This window comes from Gymnoscopelus microlampas (genome assembly GCF_963454915.1).
Source record: "Gymnoscopelus microlampas genome assembly, chromosome: 20".
Lineage (NCBI taxonomy): Eukaryota > Metazoa > Chordata > Actinopteri > Myctophiformes > Myctophidae > Gymnoscopelus > Gymnoscopelus microlampas.
This window is the reverse complement of record NC_139957.1, coordinates 27,556,211-27,580,745: the sequence shown is the minus strand read 5'-3', so window position 1 is coordinate 27,580,745 and position 24,535 is coordinate 27,556,211. Positions and strand designations below refer to the sequence as shown.

The 24,535-nt window shown below is 40.0% G+C and overlaps 1 protein-coding gene across 1 annotated transcript; it reads right to left on the bottom strand.

Annotated features, from left to right (window-relative positions):
- Window positions 1-343: 343 nt before the first annotated feature.
- On the bottom strand, window positions 344-21,220 carry LOC311036351 (gamma-aminobutyric acid receptor subunit rho-1; the record flags this gene model as incomplete). Its single annotated transcript, XM_084044993.1, has 10 exons — window positions 344-655; window positions 1,693-1,889; window positions 2,398-2,550; window positions 7,266-7,406; window positions 7,969-8,051; window positions 9,247-9,470; window positions 9,716-9,783; window positions 13,121-13,227; window positions 13,341-13,394; window positions 21,105-21,220. The coding sequence occupies 10 exons, from the start codon at window positions 21,218-21,220 to the stop codon at window positions 344-346; spliced, it is 1,455 nt and encodes a 484-aa protein (XP_083901119.1).
- Between the last annotated feature and the right edge of the window lie 3,315 nt (window positions 21,221-24,535).

The window sequence follows — 24,535 nt, the reverse complement described above, 5'->3', positions numbered from 1 at the left end:
CGATGTCCACCTGTATTTCCATTTCCAAAATATTTACAACCACAAATTGAATGGTTTGACGGAGTGCCAAAGCCAATGACGTCGACGAAACTAATGTGTCAAATGTTTCTTGAACACATTATTGAAGATCATGTTTAGTGATCGGTTTTAAGTGGCTGGGTCAACAAGGCAATTGTCCCTTTATGTCTCATGAGCAGTCTCTTTGTTTCCGTTGCCTCTCAGAAAAACATTGTGAGTATGCAATGTCATCTCTGTTGCCTTCCACATAGTCGCTGGAGTTCCACTGTGCATTGCAGTGTCTGAAACAGACAAGACTCCTCTAGACATTCTCCTGGACCCAGGGTTACGAATAGATGGACCAGTAGATTATATTAAAAAGTACATATGCACTTGGAAACATCCATCGTGAGTACTTGTCTATAGCATGGGTATCTATCCAAATGTTCACATAGCCCCTGGATGGCTTGACTTGACAGGCGATCTGGGCGATCTGGGGGTCATTCAATGCCACCTGGGCCAACATTCTCTCCTGGCGGCCACCGTTCTCTGGCATCCCATAATTCCCTGTGTTGTTGATGTCCATGGCGCCATATCCTGTGATTCGGGGATCCATCATCATCTCGTCAGGGTTGCCGATGCCACATGTACACGGCAGCTGTTAGAGAAGGCAGGTACAAAAACGGACAGTCAGGAATTAAAAAGGACTCCAAAAATGTATGAATTCCTATTTCATAAAATGAAATAAGAATGTGTTCATTTGTTGGATAGTACACTTTGTGTGTTTAAATACATTTGGCATGTTATGAAACATTTGCACTGGGGAATGGTCCTAAAGCCTAATTTATACTTGGGTGCGCATCTTATACTTGGTTGAGCATCATATTGCACACCGAAAAAGCTCACAACACTTCGCAGCAGCACTGTTTTCGGTGCGCGACACCGGCACACAAATAAATATAAATCCAGCTTAAGGGAATTTGGGCAATTTGGTTCCATATTCCACAAACATTTGGCAGAGGAAGAAAACATGAAACAGGTTTGACAGCAATGTATTGCACAATATTTAATCCTAAAATAACTCCATATTCCAAGCGCATATGAAAGAAAACTATATTTATATTTAGTTTCCTGTCTCCCTACTATTCAGAGGGCTTAAAACACAAGTACAGGTTTGTTGCTGAATTAATCAGGGTTTGGTAAGTCTCTTAAAATTGGAGAATTCTGCAGCAAATTTCAAGTGATCAATTAGCAAATTCCAGGACTTTGCTGTTTGCTCCTTTTCACAGAATAAGCTGTCTGAGCAAAAGATTTTTTTAACAAAATGTAACTTTACATTTGCTACTGGAAGCTTCTCTAGTGCAACCTTTTAGCTCGAGAACCAAGAAATGTGATGTCTCCTTGGGACCCAAGCGAATGAAAATAGCCGATCTTCCTCACGATGCGATGTGTTGTGAGCTTGCAGATCTGCTATTTTCACTACTTCTTTCATTTTATGGAATTTCTTTCATTTTGATTTCTTTTTTTAATGTTTTGAAATGCGTATAATAATTGTACTGAAACAAAAAAAAAATAGCAGGATTATTTACTCACTACCCATAAAAATCGATCCCATTGTTTGGGAAACTGCTCTAGTAGTGGATCTATCTGCTGCAGCTTTATGAACAGTCATAGGGGACATTAAATGGTACTTACTCTCTCCCTTAGTTTCCTCTCTTTCCTCTCCTGTACAGTGGAGAGGTAGTTGACTGCTGCGTACTCGATCACCGACAGGAAGACAAAGACAAAACTGACCCAGAGGTAGATGTCCACCGCTTTGATGTAGGACACACGAGGCATGGAGGCATTGACGCCAGTGATGATGGTGGACATGGTCAGCACTGTAGTGATACCTGAACAGGACAATAAAGGATAATAACAGAGTAATAGCTTAGTTGTACTGCTGTCTGATACAACACATATCCAGCCTTTATTCGCCCTGGGAGAGGTAGCGTTAAAAGGATAGTGATAAGCATGTGCCGATTGGTCACTTACCTTATCAGCACTAGGAAAAATACAGCTGCAGACTAAGAAAAAATACGACTTTCACATACCTTTTAAAATATTACTGTTATATTATCATTCATATCTTTAGTGTTTTGCCAATTATTTGGGGCCCACTTGCAATATCCTCACGGCACACTAGGTTGAGAACCACTGGCTTATCTACAGATGTTTTTTTGGCTTTCATGCCTTTATTGATAGGATAGTAGTCTGACAGGAAATGGGGAGAGAGATGGGGAGTGACATGCAGCAAAGGCCGTCGGGATTGGTACTCGAACCCGCGACACTCTGTCAGGCTACTTTGGAGCCTAGGTGCCTGGACCGCTATACCAGTGGTCCAGGCCACCACTGGCTTACCTAACGGGACCCTGGCAGGGACAGCCCTGCGATCGATCCAGAAGGAGACCCATGATAACATGACCATCAGTGTGGCAGGGAAGTACGTCTGTAGCAGGAAGAAGAAGATGTGTCGTCGCAGGGTGAAATGGATGTACAGTCGATTGTACCAGCCTAGAGAGAGAGGAAACCACAAATTAGTATGCACAGAACACTAGATGTAGACTACTAATCAATTATATATACTTTTATTTATAGTTCATCGTACGGCCAAAATGTCAGATTTATTTTTGTATAATTTAAAACAAAATGTAGGAAATGAAAAACATAAAGGGGATATTTACTCGCAACCCATAAAAATGGACCCGCCGCGACCCACAAATGGGTCCCGACCCACTGTTTGGGAACCACTGATCTAAAAGATGGATGGAAAATCCAAACGGGCCCAAGCTTGCAGATTTGGCCACTTGTAAATCCTTGCCTCAAATATCCCACGCCGTAATAACAATAAAAGGCAGCTCAGCTTTTAGCATTTATTTCTGCCATATCAATGACATAATGTTGATTATGTCAGTCATCTCCAAATTTTGCCAAGGTGTCAGCTTGAACTGACCCCACTAACTTCCATTATCAATTTTAATATTTCAAAAATCTATGTGAAAAGAAAAGCCAAAACAATTGAAGAAATGTGGCGCTGATTGGCCTAGTGGTTTGGCGAGATTAACTCCAGACAAACAGACACACAAAAAGATACACTCACAGACAGACCCTCTTACAGACGGCTAGCCTTTTATAGAGCCACGCCATAAATTCCAGTCAAATCTGCTGATGCCTGAAAGCATCTGTCACAGATATCAGAGAGGTTTGTATAAATCTTCGATAATCTAGCTTTACTGAAATGGATGCTATGAAATAGTTTGACTTCAATGAGGCTAAGCCTTCCACAAGAGGAGGATGAGTTTATCGCATTTAATGCATCGTCCCACCATCGGAAAAAGCGATACCCAGTTAAGGAGTATGGGTAAACTTTATTGTCTCAGAAGGGAAATGTGTTTGCTGCAGTCCATTGCTTCACATGAAAAACATCACAAAACATAAAAGAGACATTTGAATATACATTTAACATTTACAACATGATGGCTTAAAAAAAGAAACTGTAAGAATTAAAGTGCTAAGTGCTTCTTGCCCATTGCTCTATGCACTAAGATTTAGCTTTAGAGTTCTGCAGCTTAAAGGTAGGGTAAGTGATATTTTTGGGTTAAAACAAAAAGTATTTTGTTAAAAGGGTAAAATACTATATTCTGATAGTAATCATTGCTATAGAGTGTTTGTTCAGCAACAGGAGTCTCCCCGTCTCTCCAGCTCTTTGATAAACAGAAAATACATTTTCTGGTAGGTGTCAAAATCTCAGCCAATCAGGAGAAAGTACCCATTTTAACATTCATTTTTATAGTGTTCCAGTTCCAATTTTGCCTGCTCATTTCTTAGTGTCATCACTTCCAATTTCACTTAATTAATCTATATCCTGATTGAGTTCTCTATCCTGATTGGATAAAATTGGAAATGAAACTGAAACTGAAACGAAAATGCATTTTCTGTTTTATAAAGAGCTGGAGAGACAAGGAGACTCCTTTTACTGAACAAACACTCTATAGCAATGAGTACTATCAGAATATAGAGCTATTTAACACTTATTTTAACCAAAGAAAATCACTTACCCTACCTTTAAGTAGTTCATTTTAACGTCTACTCTGGCTTTTGTGTGCACCCCAGACAGTTTTTAAGTTGCTTGATTCAATATTTAGATATTTGATATTCTTTTATCTAACACACACCCATCCTATATCCATTGTCTGGTTCTGGTGAATATCAAATATAATGGTGAATGTCAAATATCTAAATATCTAATCTAGCAACTATTAACTAACTATTATAACTAATCTAAAAACTATCTGGGGTGTGCATAAAAGCCAGAGTAGACGTTAACATGACCCCAGAAGTGTTTTAAAGTGAAATACCCCTTTAATAGAGTCTGGAACAATGATAGCTTCAAGCAGTTTGATTTGCATTTTGGCACATGGAGTCTTTCTGAGGGCAGATGTGTGTTTGTATTCAGAGGGGATGTTGATGTTATTTTTGTTTCTTGTTTCATGACTGCCTGCTCATACATGCTCTGTATGGGCTCATAGTCTTCTTCCCTTTTACCTTAGCTGTTTTGTGCAGGGTTGTAAGCCTGCTTTTCAATTGCTTTAGGTTTCCAAACCATTCTGTAATTCTGTATCTATATTCTCTATGATTGCCCGGTAGAACATCAACATGATCTATGAGATCATCGATGAGAAGGAAGGTCTCTGTGGCAATCTATTATACAGAGTATTAATGTGTGTTTTCCAGCGAAGAAGGTTGTCTATGGGGACACCAAAGTATTTATACAAGGACACCTGAATGATTGTCTGGTTTTTGATGGCCACTGTCTCATGGTCAGTCACTTGCCTTGAATCAAAAACAATTTCCTGTGTTTTGTGTCACCATGGTACACAGAAGGGTCCATGCATCTTTGTGGAAAAGGCTCAAAACTATGAGCAAATCTTATAATATGATTATAAATTATAATTATGCCTTGTGGCTCCCCTGTATGGCTGTATTTGATCTCTGACAGCTTCGCGTTGACCTTCACTTTTTGTGTCCTATTAGTTAAAAAAGAATAAAACCATCTAATCTGAGTAGTGTTAACACTCATCTCCTTAAGCTTCTCTAAAAGCAGTTAAGGTTTCACAGTATTAAATGCTGAACTAAAATCAACTATAATCAATAAACGGTTCAGCCAGCTGTAAGAAATTAAAGTGCAAAAGTGCTAAGTGCTTATTTATTGCACATTGCTCTATTGCTCTAAGATTTAGAATTAGTTCAGCAGCTTAATAGAGGCTGGAACAAATGATAGCTTAAAGCGGTTTAATTTGGCACACAGAGTCTTCTTCCTGAGGGCATAGGTTCATATTCAGTGAAGAGGAAATGTTGAGTGTCTGTAATGATTTTTGTTGCTTGTTTCATGACTGCCTGCTACATGCTATGTATGTGCTCATAATCTTCTTCCCTATATTACCTTCATATATGTAGCTGTTTTGTCTATGCTGGTAAGCCTGCTTTTCAGTTGCATTGGTGCATTGCAGGTTTCTGAACCATGCTGTAATTCTATATCTACTATGTACGGTATGTTCTCTAGGATTGCCCGGACTGCTCACACCATACAAGCGTTTAACCGGGGTAGGTTTAACACTCATGTCCTTAAGCTTCTTTTAAAGCAGGTAAGGTTTCACAGTATAATTATGCTCAACTAAAATCAGCACTTCAGTCTCCCAACCCGTCTTGATCTTATGAAGAGCAGGGGGAGTCAGTCACTGCTGATAAAAGATAACATGGAAGAAATACGACCTTTTGAATCAGTAACTGCAAGGTGTTGGATTTAGCAAAGTTCCCAGTGCTGAAGGTTGAATGTGGAATGTAATTGTTCAAAGCTAGTAACCAGGCAGTGACTGGTGTCTGGTGACCCAGACAGGATAGGCCTTGTCTGTGCTGTTCAGCAAATATTGACTCCATCTTGGCTGGTTGAAAGAATTGATTTACAGATAGGTATAGTGGCAGAGAAGTCTAGCCAAACTAGCCAAACAGAGAAGTCCAGCCAAACTGGAGCAGTGCTGTCTAGGTTTAAATGGATGTGCTACACACCAGAGATTTTATGTATGAGGGTGGCAAGAGTTAGCTTCTAGCGGAATCCAGTTAATATCTGTATCCGAGGTTCAGCACTATTTTATGCATGTTAGCTGCCCAGTAATATGAGAGAAAATCTGGTAATAAAAAAGAACATGAAAAATGTATGTCTGGGCATCTTACAGTACAGTGTATTTATTTTATTGGTAGAGTGCAAAAATATCTTATTCAAGTGTTATACAATTACATTCTTTCTTAGCTTGATTGTGTTTTTTCCAATAATCTATATTCAGCGATACCATCCCACATGTTTGGGGACAGGGACATCTAATCTCTCAAGACAGATTCTGTCAGCAGCACTGCCCTAAACATGTAGTGTTGTTGTTAGTAGGATTAAACACAGAAGCACCCGGGAGGAAGTGGACTAAGAAAGGGGAGTAGCCAAACCGAGTTCCTGTTTCTACACTAAAAACAAAGGAAAAGAAATATGATTTTTTTCCTTTTTTTGTTTACCGAATTCATGTTTGGGGATCTGGGTTGGGAAAGCCTAGAACCTACTGTATAGTGCACGTGGACACAATTCAAAGTAATAGGTCAACAGAAAAGAACCGCGTCCATTGAGTTCAACAGAGAAGTGGCGCCCTGTTCTCTCGTTCTTTTCGGTTCCTCAAGCTACATACAGTAAGCGAGCTATCATGGTTGTGACTTCACTGTTGTTTTAGACTGCACACATTCCCATATTTGGAACATAACTTTAGGGCTGCAACTATTGATTATTTTCGTAGCGATTATTCTATCTTCTATCTACTTTTTGGATTAGTCAAATATAATGGCTGATTCACCACTTACGCTCTATTTTATACTTAATTGTACAACAGTGTTGCACAAAAAAGCATTTTGCATGCTGTGAAGTGTTGTGAGCTTGTAGATCTGCTATTTGAACGTATTTTGGGTATTTTTGAACACTTTAAAAGAAATTTAAAAAATATCCCCCAAAATCCATTATTTTATTCAAATCTATTACTTTTTGTTAATAATTGATTAAATCAATTAGTTGGATTTACTGTTGCACCCCTAGATCATTTGAACGTGAATTAGATGCTCTGACAGAGTTTAATTAAAATGGTTAAATGATTACACCCATTCATTTGCATTGAGGAATTGCCTGTGTTGCAAAATACCTGTGCTGCTGTAAAATGCAAGCTTTGTGGTGGTGTGGAACTTCTGGATGAGGAACTGGGATAGAGATATCCTTTCATCTGTGTTCAAAGACTCATTGCCCTTCTTCCAGTAGAGCATTAGGTCATCGTCAGTGTACGCATCTGGAGGGAAAACACACAAATACACTAGTTAGTACAACTGACGTAACTACTTAGTAATTTTTTATATTTAGTCATATTTAGTCATTAGACCAGTGGTTTTCAACCTTTTTCATGCCGAAGACCCCTAAATTGATATACATTTGGCCACGGACCCCCATCTGAAAATGTTTTGTGCCAGGGACCCCCAGAAGCAAATTTTAGTTAATTTTTTTTCGCTATATATATTCAAGGATATGCACACATTTTCAAGATTTTTCAAAAATAGCAGATCTACAAGCTTGTATATCTGCTATTTTTGAATAGCCAAAGCTAAGTGGTTAAAATGATTGTGACGATATGTTAACTAATTTCTGTGGGGACCCCCTGGTACCCCCCCAAGAGCCACTGGTGGTCCCCAGACCACTGGTTGAACACCACTGCATTAGACTGTTGTCATGTGGCTCACGCAACCTGGATATTTTAGATTGCGTTTTTTTTATCAGAACAGATTTATCTCTGACAAACAAAAGTGTTTGGTAGTTGTTGAAAATGACTTATAAATACATTGATCAATTAGACTCACAGCTCTCTATCTCCAGTGAGCAGGTCTGTGTGTCGAGGGGGAAGCGGCTAAGGTCCATGTTGCACATGGCAGTGACAGTGACCCTATAGGGACAAAAAATACAATTTATAATTGACAATGCTTTTATCCAGAGTGACTTACAAAGTGCAAGATCGGACGGAGTAAGACGCATGAAATGTAGAGGTGAGCCTACTACAGTAGGATAGCAGGTAGACATCAAACCTAGCATCTGTCAGCATACATCTATATAAATAATCTACATTGCATACATACAGTACCAGAATAATGGTTAGACATAAAGACAATATACTGTAGTATTTGATCAATTACAATCTTATTGTGTGATGTATTGTCCATGAAAAGGACTAGTGAGGGACTGAGGGTAAATTAATTCCAAAATCTTTAATTGGATTACTTCATGAGGCTGAATAGAATAGAAATAAAGTGAATGGTAGTATAATAAACAAATGGAGCTTTGTTTTTGTTTTGATTTTGAGTCAGTCCCTCCTAGGGCAAACAGTGATGTGCCAAAGCTTAGACATTCTCTACATACACATACCATGTCTATCTGGCACAGTCATTGGCTTCAAACTGATGTCACAGAATTCTTATTGGACAAAATATAAATTCTACTTGTGTTGGCTGACCTTTCGCCTGTTGTGACAGTAGATGTTGCTTTGTCATGTCAACCTTATAGAAGCAGAATGTATAAGTACATAGTAAAATCATCTGTGTTAATTTATCCATATTCCTATATACAGCCTAATCCCCCTCTTTTCATGTTGAATTTCTGTATCCGCTTTTAGCCGTTAGATTTCTAAGTTGTTAATGTTATATTTGCATCCTTTTCAATTGTGATTTGTTTTCCTCGCTTTTTGCTTTTAATGTGTAATTTTTCTGTGCAGCACTTTGTGAATTCTGTTTAGAAAGGTGCTGTATAATTAAAGTTATTATGATTATTATTATTAGTAGTAGTATTAGTAACCAAGTACATTTGTACGCTCTTGTACGCTCTCAGAGTTAAATGAACACTGGGTTTTACTGTACTCACACCTCAATCAGCATATATGTGAAATGCCTTCTCTATATTATCTTGCAAAATGTATATTCTAAAAATTACCACAACAGAGTAAAATGGCTTCATCTAAAAAATCATTTGTTTCAGTGCTATTTAAAGAAAAGGAACACGATGACACGGTTGTTTCCGCTACAAAGAGGAGCATATATCACTGCTGCTTGTCTGACTGTGAAGCATGATAAAGAAGGTTGATCTTCTACCTGAGGCTGTAGAGCACGTTGCCGTCAGGGTACACCCTCAGCATGACGTTGTCTGTGGTGGTGTCATGGATAAAGGACCTCTTGGAGTGAACAAAGAACATATCAGGAACCCAGATTTTCTTAGCTAGCCTGCTGTCGAAGGTCATGCTCTGGTTGTTGGTGCTGGGGAACGCCAGGCGCTCGTCCTTCCAGTAGTGACGCAGATAAAGTGTCATAGTGAAGTCCTACACAGGAAACAAAAGCAGGACAAAGACGTTGATGAAGATCAGAGGTATAAAGCCCAATTTATACTTTGTTGTACGGTGTACGAAAATTGCTGATCTACAAACTCACAAGCTTGTAGATCTGTTATTTTTGGTGTGCGAAACCTTGTACGATGGAGCATAAATAAGTAATTGTTTGAAAGATATCCAGTCTGGTACCACACTGGTACAGTAAAATATAACTACTGTGTAATAAAAACACTTACCATATCCACCTCAGAGATGGTATCAAGACTTTCAACCTGAACATCTACCCCAACAGGAATCGGAGGCCCTGAAATTGAATAGAGTCAAATTAAAGCGTATACATCTTAATATAATTATGTAAAATATGCAGAAATATAATTTCTTTGCATAAACATTAGCTGAATGTCTGCCCCTCATAACACCGATTGTGGTAAAAGTAAGAACGGATGATTCAATGCAGTGACAGGCTACAGTATTATACAGTTTTTGGAGACTGTATTGTGTGTCCAAAAGAACAGTGCGTTGCACAAATTTAGCACTGTTTTTGCTGGCTGGCTAGCTGGGATTCTACTCCTGACCTATTTCAGCCTTTTCTGCGCTGCATTATCCTGCAGTTGTACAGAAATACAATTAGGTCACAATGGATCAAAGTTGATGACGCGGCGGATGACACACAGCTCTCCTTTTTTTTTATATCCGTCAGATTCAAATTGCCAATGGTGTAGCATCAGGTTAGGTTTGCTCAGATTGTGACTGTCCTAATTGCAGATTTACCTAGTTTTCATTTAGCTTGCATGCACAATAGTCCTTGATTATATTTAATTCAAAATGCAAATAAAGATATAGACAGATAATAGATGACAAGTGAGATCATATCCCAATACGGTCATCTTCTATAGTAAAAAATGCTTGAGTTTTTTGTTTTGATTCATCAAGAGCCATAATCCTAGAATCTAAACAGCCACCATCAAATCCCTGTACTGGAAACACTCAGTGGTGGAAAGTAACTAAGTACATTTTCTTAACATTGACTGCCTAGATCGAGTTAACTCGATATTACCGTTTCATCACTTGCCTGCCAAGATCGAGATAACTCGATTTTAGCAAAAAAAATATTTTTCAATTTTCTTTTTTTTTTTATTATTATTTTTATTTTTATTTTACCCAAAGACCAAGGAGATATGAATTTTCGAAGATCTTTACTCTCATCCACTTCCTTGTTAACTTAAAACTTTAAAATTTTGTATCTCGGCTCCTGAGTACTTTTTTTTTTCCAATGAAAATCTCTGGCAGAAGACTGCAAAAAATCTGAAATAATTCTGGCAGTCAATGTGTTGTTAAGTACTGTACTTAAGTACAATTTTGAGGTATTTGTACTTTACTTGAGTATTTCCAATTTCCAATAGTTTTACTTCTACTCCACTACATCTCAGAGGCAAATATTGTACTTTTACTCCACTACAATTATTTGAAAACTAGTTACTAGTTACTTATCAGATATAAATTGTAATATTATAAAACATACATTAACCACTTTAGCCCTATTTTATATTAATGATAATAATAATAATAATAATAAAGCTTTATTTATATAGCACCTTTCGAAACAAAGTTACAAAGTGCTTCACATATATAAAATACATCATACAGTAGGAGAGAAGAAAAATATGAAAACATTTAAAAGCAAAAACAGAAAAAAGAAATTATGCAGCAATACAGTTGGACACAGTGGGTAAAAGTCTTTAGGTAATAAAAGCGACTCTATATAAGTGGGTTTTCAGGAGAGCTTTGAACCGGGGCACAGACTCTGCAAGCCTGATCTCTAAGGTGAAGGTAATTAATACAATTTTAAAATCAATTCTGAAAGTGGTTGGGAGCCAGTGTAGGGATGCTAGAATTGGTGAAATATGATCGTACTTTCTAGTGCCGGTCAGGACCCGGGCGGCAGCGTTCTGGACCAGTTGTAACCGTTGAATTGATTTGTTAGAAAGACAGGAATATAGGGAGTTACAGTAGTCAAGGCGTGAATAGATGAATGCATGAATTACTTTAGTTAAAACGGGGGTGGATAGGAAGGGCTTGATTTTCACAATGTTTCTGAGATGGTAGAAGGATATCTGAATGACCTTTTTTACATGGCCTTCAAAATTGAGGTCAGGATCAAGGGTGACCCCTTGATCCTGACGGATCAAGGGGTCCTTACGGAGGGCTTCAGGTTTGGAGCTAAAGAGTCCAGGTTTAGACCCAGCAGGGCTCTTTGCTCGGTCGGATTTAGAGTCATTCAGCTGTAGGAAATTGTCACGCATCCAGAGTTTGATGTCAGCTAGGCATGCGTGAAGTTTGGGTATGCTGGAGGAGTCGTTTGGCCTGATGGGCTATACATAGGCTAATTGAAAATAGCCGGGTTGTGAGCTGTTGTGCCAACACTTTGGTACTTTTACTCAAGTACATTTTTAATTCCGGACTTTTACTTGTAATAGAGCATTGGTACTTTTACTTAAGTAAAACATTTGAGTACTTTTTCCACCACTGGAAACACTGGAGTACTGTAGAAACGCTGTATCCACTCTGTTTATAGACTCTAGCTCTGCCTTCTAGCAGTGGTGGGAAAAGTACTCACATTTTTTCAATGTAGAAACACTCTTACAAGTGAAAGTCTGGTAAGCTAAATTTACTTGAGTAGAAGTACAAAAGCATTGGCATCACAATATACTTAAAGAACCAAAAGTAAAAATACTGTGTGGAATGTCCCATTTCACAAGTTCAAAATGTATAAAGAATCTTTTGAATATAGCCGATCTACAAGCATCGCAACAAGCTTGTAGATCTGAAAATATATACGGCTGAAGTGATTAGTGTGTTTTGTGATAATAATTCAAATCTACAAAGTAACTAGTAACTAAAGTTGTCATATAATTGTAATGCAGTAGAAGTACAATATTTTCCTCTGAGATGTAGTGGGGTAGAAGTAAAAGTATTGGAAATTGTAAATACTGAAGAAAGTAAAAATACCTCAAAATTGTGCTTAAGTACAGTACTTGAGTACATGTACTTAGTTACTTTACACCACTGCCTTCTAGTGTGGCAAACACATCACAGCTTGCAAGAATGGCGTCACTAAGTTGTCCAATCTCATCTCATAAGACCATTTGCACTGAACCAGTGACCAGGGGCGGTCATAGCTGAGTGGTTAGTGAGCCCGCCTAGGGAGCTAGAGGCCCTGGTTGCCCCAGGTTTGATTCCAGGCCATCCCAGCATATGTGTCGATGAAATGAAATTTGTCCCTGAGCAAGACTCTTAACCCCTAATTGCTCACAGGTTCTCATTGGAAACAAGACCGCAAGGACTTTCATGAACGACCTGTTAAAAGGAATTATGCTTATACCACTATAGATAAATCATGTCCGGCTGGTCTTGAAGACTGATCAAGAAGACCTATCTATGTTTCTATGATGAAAAGAGGTTTTTATTAACTATATGTTTGTAAACTACATTCAAAACTCTCTCCAGGTTAAGTAAACCAAAATAAACAGTAGAATTCAACAGAGTGAATCAATAATGAATTGCCAGAATCGTTATGTTTATTCATATAAAAATAAAGTTATACATTGATAAAACGTGTGAGAAGTTAGTGGTTTACTGACCTCCAAATGCTGGTCTCATGGTAAAATCATGGTCGTCTATTCTTAGAAGCTGCTCAGAATTCGTCATTGGAGATTTTGTCATGTCTGGGCTTCGTTTAAAAATGGGGCTGTTGAAAGAGAAAGGAGAACTGTTATTGAACTGAGTCAGCACTTATACGTCGGAACTGTGTATTCGTTTTATTAATTCATTATTATTTTCTTTTTTCTAAACAAACCTAACCTTCCAGACTTTTGGCCTCCTCCACCCTCCATTCTCGAGGTCTCTCTTCTTGACCTGCTAATTAAAATTGTCTGTATTATAAAAAAACAACTTTAAATAATTGAGAGTAAATACTCGAAAATGCACATTTTCCTGTTTTATTTCTGATTGGGCTATTTTATTTTATCTTAAAAAAATAGCAAATGTCCCCATTTTAGTCATATGCCAATTCCCCCAGTCCCTGTCACTGCCAACACCTACTGATGGTCAGGTGGCGAGGCCGGATGTGCCTTTAGATTTTGTGACAACACATTATTATTTAGATTCACTATATCAGTACTTTGCGCTCATTTGTACAGAGGCAAATTGTATGTCCTAAGAAAATATATTTAAACCATTTTGTGTCCCTATTTTGGGGATGTCATCATGATGTGCTGTGAGCTTTTGGATTCCTATCTTCGCTATTTTATAAAGTTGTGGAAAGTATGAAATAGGGCTTAAGTGGTTCAACTTTAGTATTAATAATTAAAACTAAACGTTTACAGAGGGATAAGAGTTATGTCAACGTGCTGTAGAGGCTTTTTTGCACAGGTGAATAGATGAATACAGGTGTGTCTTGAGATTTTGACTTGCCCTTTGGCGTGCCTTAGGCATAAAACGTTTGAAAACCACTGCCGTAGACAACCGCATCTTCTCCGATACACATGGAGTCACCAGCTGCTTCTTTTCACCTGACCGTGTTCCCACCCACGAACACGGCCAATTGTGTTCGCTGAAGCGGCTGGCAAAGCTGGGGGCACTGAGGAGGAATTGAACCCCGGTCTACCCCCTGCGCCCCGGACACCCCAGGCTACGCTGTGGCTCTAAAAAAGGCGAGAACTGTCTGTCTGTCTGGGGTTTTTTTTTCTGTCTGTCCTAGTCAAGTCTCACAAACCACTGTACCAATCAGCACCACATTTCTTTACACTGCCAGTAGGCCAAGGCAGTACCTCCACATCATATGTTTTGAAGTATTTAACTTTCATTTTATAATAATGCAGTCAACGATACTTGAATCGTTGAATTTAGATGTCACCAGATGTATCAGTAGTCAGATCGTCTGGCTACACGAGACTACAGCCACAATGTTTTTAGACCCTGTCTTGTTTTGGATTTTTTTTAGAGCAGTCACTTCCTAAGGATCATCCAGTTGCATCATGGACATTTTATCCATAAATCACATAAAGGGCATACTGTAATAGACAGGAGGGATTTCAGAAAAAAGGCCTTCTATAAGGAGGTTAGAGGCATTTGGGGGTAAAAGTTGGGAACAAGGCCATTTTACATAATTCAAGGGTGCTGAATCAGAAAAACACGGTTCCCAAGCAAAATTCTTAGTGCTTAACCTCCTAATTTGCATATCAAAATGGCTGCCGATTTTGAAGTATTTCTTAAATAACTCTAACAAAGCAATCAAATCTGACAAATAAAGTGTATATATTTATATTCTGAGGGTCAGACAATGTGTGGAAGGTATTTATAATGTAATATATGTAAATAAATGTAAATAATGTAAATAAATATGCAAATTAGAGGCCACTATTACAGAAAACGGTTTCATACTTAAAGTGATTCATCCGCATCCCCCTTATTTTATTTTATTTCTACTTATCTGTATTTTTACCATCCTTAAGACATCTAAAATACATATTTAGATCATGGAAAAATCCTGGTACATTTGGCCCCTGATGACCAAAAAATAAATTGCCCCCATGTATAACTCACCCCCAGAATGAGTTAGAGCCACAGAACTGGTACTGATAACTGAACACAAACTACTTTCAACACAACTATATAGAGTGGGATGGGGATGGCTATAGGTACACTTAGACGGCCAACAGGGACTAGCTGAAATGTATTAAGCCCCGCCCCTCTGTGTTCCTATTGGCTGGGCTTTAAACAGCCATAACTCCAATTCCCAGCATCGAAAACCTATGAAACTTCCTAGATGCGCTTAGACGGCCAACAGGGAAAGGCTGAAAGTTTAAGCTATGTAGCCTAACTTTTCAGTTGATTGCCATACAGGCTTGTGTCCCCCCCCCACCCCCGATGGGCCCTGCCTAGTACAGCCTAGTCCAGCCTATTACTGCCTAGTCCTAGGACTAGGCTAGACCTGGGTGTACTAGGCTTTACTGTACTAGACTCTGCTGGGCTCTAGTAGTCTGTTTTCAGCTCTAGCAGGCTTTGCTAGGCTGTACTTGGCTTTATTAGGCTATAGAAGGCAGTACTTTACTTTGGCCTACACATGTTCATGCAAAACTATTGGTGGTGCACACACAAACTATTGCCCGTGTACACAGTGGTTAATCCCAATGGTCTGAGTATCTACAGGGCTGACAAGGGACTAGCACAGCCTAGTTCAACCTAATAGAGCCTAGTACAACCTAGTCTTAACTAGTCCAGTCTGTTCCATGCTAGTATAGCCTATATCGCCGTCCCCTAGTCTGTTCCATCAAAAGGCTGGACTAGGCTAGACCTGGGTGTACTAGGCTTTGATGTTGTAGTCTCTACTGGTCTCTAATAGACTGTTTTAAATTCCAGTAGGCTGTGCTGGTCTGTACAATGCTATATTAGGCTGTACAAGGCAGATCTGTACTATGGTCTACAAAGGTTCATGCAAAACTATTGATCGTGCACACACAAGCTATTGCCCGTGTTCACAGTGGTTAGTCCCAATGGTCTGAGTATCTACAGGGCTGACAAGAGCCTAGCACAGCCTAATAGAGCCTAGTATAGTCTAGTACATCCTAATCTATCCTAGTCCAGCCTTATCAGTCCTAGCATAGCCTTGTACCCCCTCCCCTATTCTGTTCTCCCAAAAGGCTGGACTACTGTGTGTACTACTGTAGGTTGTACTATACTAGACTCTACTGGTCTATAATAGGCTGTTTTAAGCTCTAGTAGGCTGTGCTAGGCTGTACTAGGCTCTATTAGGCTGTGCAAGGCAGATCTGTACTATGGTCTACAAAGGTTCATGCAAAACTATTGCTCGTGCACACACAAGCTATTGCCCGTGTACACAGTGGTTAGTCCCTATGGGTTGAGGATCTACAGGGCTGACAAGAGCATAGTACAGCCTAATATAGCCTATTAGAGTCTAGTACAGCCTAGTACAGCCTCATCTATCCTAGTCCAGCCTTATCAGTCCTAGCATAGCCTGGTACCCCCTCCCCTATTATGTTCTCCCACCAGGCTGGACTAGGCTAGACCTGGGTGTACTAGGTTTTACTGTACTAGTCTCTGCTGGGCTCTAATGGTCTGCTTTCAGCTCTAGCAGCCGTTGCTAGGCTTTACTGGGCTCTATTAGGCTATAGAAGGCAGTACTTTACTTTGGCCTACATATGTTCATGCAAAACTATTTCTTGTGCACACACAAGCTATTGCCCGTGTACACAGTGGTTAGTCCCTATGGGTTGAGGATCTACAGGGCGGACAAGAGCCTAGTACAGCCTAATAGAGCCTATTAGAGTCTAGTACAGCCTATTACAACCTAGTCTAGCCTAGTCCGGCCTGTTCCATGCTAGTATAGCCTATACCACCCTCCCCTAGTCTGTTCTCCCAAAAGGCTGGACTAGTCTTGGATGTACTAGGCTGTACAGTACTAGACTCTACTGGTCTCTAATAGGCTTTTTAGCGGCTCTAGCCGCTCTATACCTGACTTTGTCCGTGTGCGTCAACGTTCTGATTGGTCAGGTGCGTCAACAAAGTGTCAAGCTTCACGCGACACATGGCTATAAACACATTATAAACACATATCAATGACAAAATGTATCAAAGGCGCCGCTACCTTCACACAGGGTGTGATTTTTTAATCTCTAGTAGGCTTTGCTAGGCTGTACTAGGCTATATTAGGCTGTACAAGGCAGATCTGTACTATGGTCTACAAAGGTTCATGCAAAACTATTGCTCGTGCACACACAAGCTATGGCCTGTGTACACAGTGGTTAGTCCCTATGGTCTGAGTATCTACAGGGCTGACAAGGGACTAGTAAAGCCTAATAGAGAGTATTAGAGTCTAGTACAACCTACTCTAGCCTAGTCCAACCTGTTCCATGCTAGTATAGCCTATAGAAATGATTTCATGTGCATGCCATAAGCAATGCACAACACGTCGTTGCAAATGCCGGAAATCTGGGTTACGATGCACAGCCATGTGTGCATGTCAGTAACGGAGTGATGATCAACCTCCTTGTATGAATGTGGTCTAGTGTCTAGACTTTCGTTCAACAATGGCCAATACAGTATCTTTATAGAGTACTAAACCGTTATCTGTTATGGGGGCCGCTATTTTGCATATTTCGGAGTAGGCTGATTATTATATTATATTATATTATCATATTATATTACTTACAAATTCTTTACTCACATTGTAGAAAATGTATATAGACACTTCATTTGTCAATTTTGCTTGCCTGGCCACAGAGTTATTGAAGATAAAGGTGCGAATTTGCCAATTTGGCAGCCATTCAAATATGCAGATTAGAAGGTCAAAAACTAAACATTTAGCATGGGGAAAAAGTATGTATTTTAGATGTCCTAAGGATGGCAAAAATACAGATAATTAGGAACAAAATAAGGGGGATGCACCTTTTGCACCGTTTGAGTACTACGGTACATCATTTTATGTAATGGTGGCCTCTAATTTGCATATTTATTTACATTTATTACATTACAAATATCTTCCACACATTGTATGACCCTCAGAACATAAATATATACACTTTATTTGTCAGATTTGCTTGCTTTGTTATAGAGTTGTTTAAGAAATACTTCAAAATCGGCAGCCATTTTGATATGCAAATTAGGAGGTTAAGCACTAAGAATTTTGCTTGGGAACCATGTTTTTCTGATTCAGCACCCTTGAATTATGTAAAATGGCCTGGTTCCCGACTTTTACCCCCAAATGCCTCTAACAATCACATATTTCAGAAATCCCACCGGTCTATAAGAGCATTTTCCAAAACACATCTTATTTTGAGGAAAGCCAGCCCTACTCTCATGTCAGTGTTCCCGAGGGCTATATCTGTATACTAGCCTTTTAGAGAATATTATCCAGGTCACAACAGATAGATTTTTCAAGTGTCCAAAAACACTAAAACGGATTAATGGCGTAGTAGAGTGTGTTGTGACAGACAAGGCCACACAGCCTTGTGGCAGCCACCAGAATTGTGCATGAAGGACAGATCAGAAAGACATGAGAGACAGAGAGAGAGGGAGAAATAGGTGAGACAAACTAACAGGGATTGGACACAAAGAAAAAAACAGACGGAGTGACAGACAATTGGAGTTTGTTAGATGCTGGCTGCTGTGTTTAGATGGGCAATGACTGCTACTGCTCTCTGCTCATCCAGCAGCTGGTTCCTAATCCTCTTGGCAGAAATGCCCCAATCCCCTCACTCTTTGCCTACGCCACACAACAAACTGCCTGTCTGTCTGTTCATTCATTGGTCCCTCTGACCTGTCTCTCCTCTACTACAATGCTGCAGCTTTGTATGGTGAGGTGACTAGAGCATTGCAGGGACTCTTTCAAAGTTAATGGTTTGTCGCAGCAGCCAACCACAGAGACATTAATGCCTCCAGCTGCATTATTGTGATTCGCTTTGCAAATACAAAGCAAAATGTGTTTTTCATTGTTAGGCTTTAGATAGACAAATCCACGGCTCGTGAATAAAAGTAAAGCCTGAACACTAGGGGTTTCCTTAAGATTCTTGTTGATGATGTATCAATCTGATGCAAAAAAAGAACATAAACACAAATAAAGCATTAACCTTCTTGGACTCTCTTCATGTCTGCTTTCCTTACAAAGACTCTTCTCCCTATTTGCCTTCATAGTATGCTTTTTGCCCAGAAGAAGAATTGAATTAGTGTCTGTAATATGATGTAAATTTCCACAACACATCCACTGGATTTTCTTTACAAGAGGATTGCAATTTCACGGCCCAAGCAGAGGGCTAGGGAAATGGGACACACAGAGAAAAGGATATGGTCCTTATATGAATATATATGGAAGCATTTGATTTGGAGAAAAATAAATGTAGCTTAAGTAAACTTCAGCTTTGCATTCTCAGAATGATTGTTGTGTCTCTACACAGATATTAGGCTGATGTTGAATGGCTTCAGTTTGTGCAGATTTGATAGCAAGTGCTAGAAACAAGTCAAAATGCACTGCACTACACCCATGGTTATTGTTTAACAATGAGCAGTGAAGTTTGACACAAATGATCGGTTGTTCCCATATTTTTCACAGATAGTTTCAGTCTTACTCCACTTATATGTACTTAATGGTAATCTTAATCATCACCTGTCTGAGATTATCACTTTAAGTGACTCCAATTTAACTGTACCTTGTTGTAATAATACACTATCCCTGTTAACACAGATGTCTGTCAGTATTCAGGTGGGTCTTTTTTATGTCTCTTTGCAGCCGTTACACATTCTGACAGTTGGTGTAGTCCGTGGTAAGCAGTGGGGATACATTCTGTTGATTTCATCGAAAGAGATGAGAATCTTAATTGCGAATAGATTTCTGGTCGTTTCTTTCCTCTGATCTATAAATAGCTGGTGCTGTAGCTGCTGTTATGAGAATGATACTGTGTCTAAAAGAGAAATGGCAGGGGGATTATGATATGAAAGGGTTTGTGGAATACATTAAGTGGGCACAAATCACTCAAAGCTGATAGTGATGCTAAAGGCATACAGCGCCCTAGCCTACTTTGCTTGCATGGGAGAAGAAGAAAATCCAAATCCAATTTATCACCTTCATCAAGGGTGTGACTTCTTCACACAGTAGGATATAGTGGGATTCTATGTTTAGATTGATATTAACATTACAGCATTTTTATCCAACAGGGATGTGAAAGGGACATCATAGAAAAGGAGTGTACTCTATGTAGGTTATCATGGACTTACTGTATGTGACAACATTTCTGCAGATATGTTTAAGACCCCATAAACTGCAACTGGCGCACATATCCTATAGCAAAAATACAATCTCCTATAGGGAACTTTCTGATGCAATGTAACTCTTATTTGTTTGAAAATCAACTGATTCATTAGGGCATATAATTGACAGTGTAATGAAAGTTCAGGAGACCAATAAGTTGCTATTTAACATGCAGCCAATTTTCAGGCTGCATATTCATTCATTACAAAACTTTACTCCATGAAGAAAAACCTGCATCACCCTCTACCGTCTACCCTAATCAGTTTTGATGTAAACATCAACAGAATCAATAATTTATCAAATATAACATATGACCCACTGATCTAATTTAGCTCAGCCCATGAGCCCAGCTCATATTTTGACCCATAGGGTCATAAACAAGAAAGCAATTAGCAACTAGCCACCACAAAACAACATTAACCACTTCCTCCACCGTAAAATAAATAAAAAATAACAAATCCATTCCTACTGGACCAGTAACATGGCAAGAACACAGCATTTTCCAATAGCACATAGATAGATGTGGGGATTTAGGTCTCCCTCTCTCCTTTCCAATCTGCTGTCTGAATCAGAGGGGGGGTGTAGATGACCCACGAAACACTGGAAAACAACATGTAAACCTCCTAACAGCAATAGTGACACAATTCAATCCTTCTGGGGAAATACCTTGTGCAATTGAGATCCAAATCGGTATCCAACATGTCATTTAGGAAAATGTCATATGTGCCATTATGATCATGTGATCGTGGAGAATTGTATTACGCTATTCATTTTTTTAAATATTCCACATCATATGAGATTACCTGCTTTGTTTGTAGGTCTCCAGTTTATGACCGCGTGTTTGGGGGGATTTTCCGGCTGCCCCTACAAACCAGATGCAGAACAGCATAAGAACAGCATCCAACTGCATGGTGCACATTCCCCAGAAGACGGACCTCTCCTATCAGTCAAAATCTGCTGCCAACTTGGACCGACAGCACTCTGCGTTCCTGAGACATTCTCTTCAGCACCAGGGGCCGATGAGAAGGGAGAGGGCGCGCCCGCAACTGCAGAAGCAACTCTCCCACTGTAGACTATTCTATGGCCTGACTGAAAAACATCCCACGGTGCTTAATCTCCACAGAGGGAAAAGCAATTTTGACTAAAGCCATAAATCCTTGAGCGTCAGATGGTACAGATTTGATCCCTCCAGTGGAGGATGTGCCTGCCTCCCTGTGCTGTGCTGTGCTCATATATCCTGCACTCTGATGTGTGCTCTACTCTGCTCTGTACCGCCCATAGGAACACCATTTCTCAAAATGATGCAGCATGCTCATTTGTGAGGTCAGTGGTTTGGAGCAGCAGAATCCCACCGGCACAATCCCACGGGCAAAGTGCGTGTGTGATGATGTGGGTGGCTTCTTAGATCATTTTTACCCATAATGGTAGTGTTTTATCTAGCCGTGTCAAAATGCCTCTGTTCACAACTGTCCACACTCTGACAGCATCACGTTTCTTCACAGTAGTTGATGTTGGTATAACATAATATTTATCATCATCATCATCATCATCAGCATCATAAACTGTATTTATATAGCACAAAGCAAGTAAAATGAAAGCAATAATCAAAGGTGGGGGGGCATGTTATGCGTTAATTCTTTTTTGATAGGAGAGTATAGAGATACAGGAAACTTAGGGCGGGGAGAGGGGAGACACCTTAGACATGACAAGAGTTGGATTTGAAGGGTCCTTGTGACTCACAAGGAGCATGACGGTCAGTGCACTGGCTGAGCCACCACGCTCCCCAAGCCAAGACATTCCAGAGTGCTCATTCCTGCAGTATTTATTGAGCACTTATGGCAGTTTGTGAAAGATCTGAGACCTTGAGATGGCTTTTTCAACTGAGATCGCACCATCATCACAATGATGGAAGGTCTTGATGATCACTTTATAATAGCCAGTGACATTGGAGCTGAACAGACCTACAGTTTACAGTTTACAGTTTACAGTTTAGGCATTTAGCAAACGCTCTTAATCCAGAGCGATTTACAGTAAGCAAGGATTCAAGATAATATATCATAATACATCATAATACACATAATACATCAAACGCATAAAAATAGTAATTTAATAATAAAGTAATACATAGTAAACCAATAATCTAATAATAACTAATACATATACGAAAACCAAGAACCTATCATCAGCCTACATTGAAACTATACACACTATAGGATGCCAGGCCAACAATGACCTGGCATCTGTCTACATAACATGGTATCTAAGTTACATTTTAGCCTTTGCATAATCCTGCAAGGTCGTCAAGGCTAGGGCAAGTGCTACGGGCTGAGATGGAGTCTGAAGAGGTGAGTCTTCAGATTACGGCTGAAGATTGGGAGTGAGGCTGCAGTTCTAATTGCAATGGGGAGTTCATTCCATAGTTTGGGAGCCAGGAGGGAGAAGAGTCTGGGACTTGTGGAGCGTTGTCCCGGATATTTTAGCGAAGGTTCTGTCAGCTTTCTGTCAGGAGGGTTGGAGGCTTTGAAGATACAGGGGTGCCATACCTTTAGTTGCTTTGTAGGCCAATGTCAGTGTTTTGTACTCTGTGCGGGCAGTAACTGGGAGCCAATGGAGGGAGCGGAGAAGGGGGTGACGTTGGCTGGTTGAAGACCAAGCGTGCTGCTGCATTCTGGATCATTTGGAGAGGCTTAAGTGCACATGCCGGGAGGCCGGTAAGGAGAGCGTTACAATAGTCAAGTTTTGATATGACTGATGCCCGGATAAGGAGCTGGGCTGACTCCTGGGTGAGGAAGGGTCTAATCCTTCGAATGTTATAGAGTGTGAACCTACAAGATCGAGTGACCGCTAGATAACAGACCAAGGCTATACTAGAAAGCAACCCCACAACAGAGAAAGCTTTTATGATAATTTACTGACTTGGCCCCTTTAGTCTCCTCAGATAAAGATCCATATCCTACTGTACATTAATGACAGCAACAAAGACGATACAAGTAAAACTCAGGTGTTTGTAATTAAGATGTTCCCTCTGCTTGAGCATACAGGCGATATTACAATAAATAGTGTATAAATAAATGTGTTGAATATCCTGTGATGTTTTCTACTTAGCCTGTTGACACATTTATTAAAAATATCTAAAGTTTTAATTCCACTATTCTAATTCACTGTAAATTCTGGGCCTGGAAACTATGAAGCCATTGTTGTTTGTACAAGCATTCAATGTGGATATTTTGGATATGAGCTAAATCTGAACTCAGTCAAAGTATGAAATTGATTTAGGCTACCTTTAGTGAGATTTTGCTGTTAAAATTTCACCTGATCAGCAAAAGACACTGGCTGACATGGTTGATTTATACTTTATTGTATGACTGAGTTGCACGCAGAAAACAGTGAAGTATAAACCAGGCTTTATTCTGTATTTATTTATTTTTACTTGGAACTCAAACACTTTATTGCCAGTAGTCCTATGGGTAACCGGAACGCTCAACCCAAAACACACTCGCCCCCAACGGCAGACCAGTCGTCCCGCTTGGCGCAGAACGCTCGCCTCCTGCGGGGGACCACTCGCCCCACTTGGCGCAGAACAGACTACAGCCCTTTATATTAACTAAAGAAGTAGGCTAGTTAGGCAAAACACTGTTACAACGATGGAGGCACACCGTCTGAAGTGAACTTGGGCCACGAGAGGCACCGCCGAGCAAGCTCAGACGAGCGAGTCGGCGTGCCGAACATTGCGAAGTGCGCTTAATGCCGCCGCTGGAGTCGGACCCATCAGGTACTTCAGTCCACCAGAACCTACTCGGCCACGTTTGGTTCTTGTAGCCAGAAATATCTGGTCCAACCATTCCGAGGTCGCCGGATTTGACTGGGGGGAGTGGACTTTAGTGGCCAGAAATACGTGAGTCCGACCGTTCCGAGGTCGCCGGAGGTCGCTGGAGTTTTGGGGCGAGCTTTATTGTATTCGTCCTATGTAGGACATACAGGAATTGGAGAAACATTAGGCAGGGGCGGATCTAGGATCTTTCTAAATCAGGGGCCACAAAGCGGTCTTAATTTACACAAAGGCCCGATATTGTGTGTGTGTGTGTGTGTGTGTGTGTGTGTGTGTGTGTGTGTGTGTGTGTGTGTGTGTGTGTGTGTGTGTGGGTGTGGGTGTGGAGTTATATCGGGTCGTGTTTTACACACTTTCCTGCGTGAAGTGTAAATTTATCATCTGACTACAGTTCAAGTTTATAGC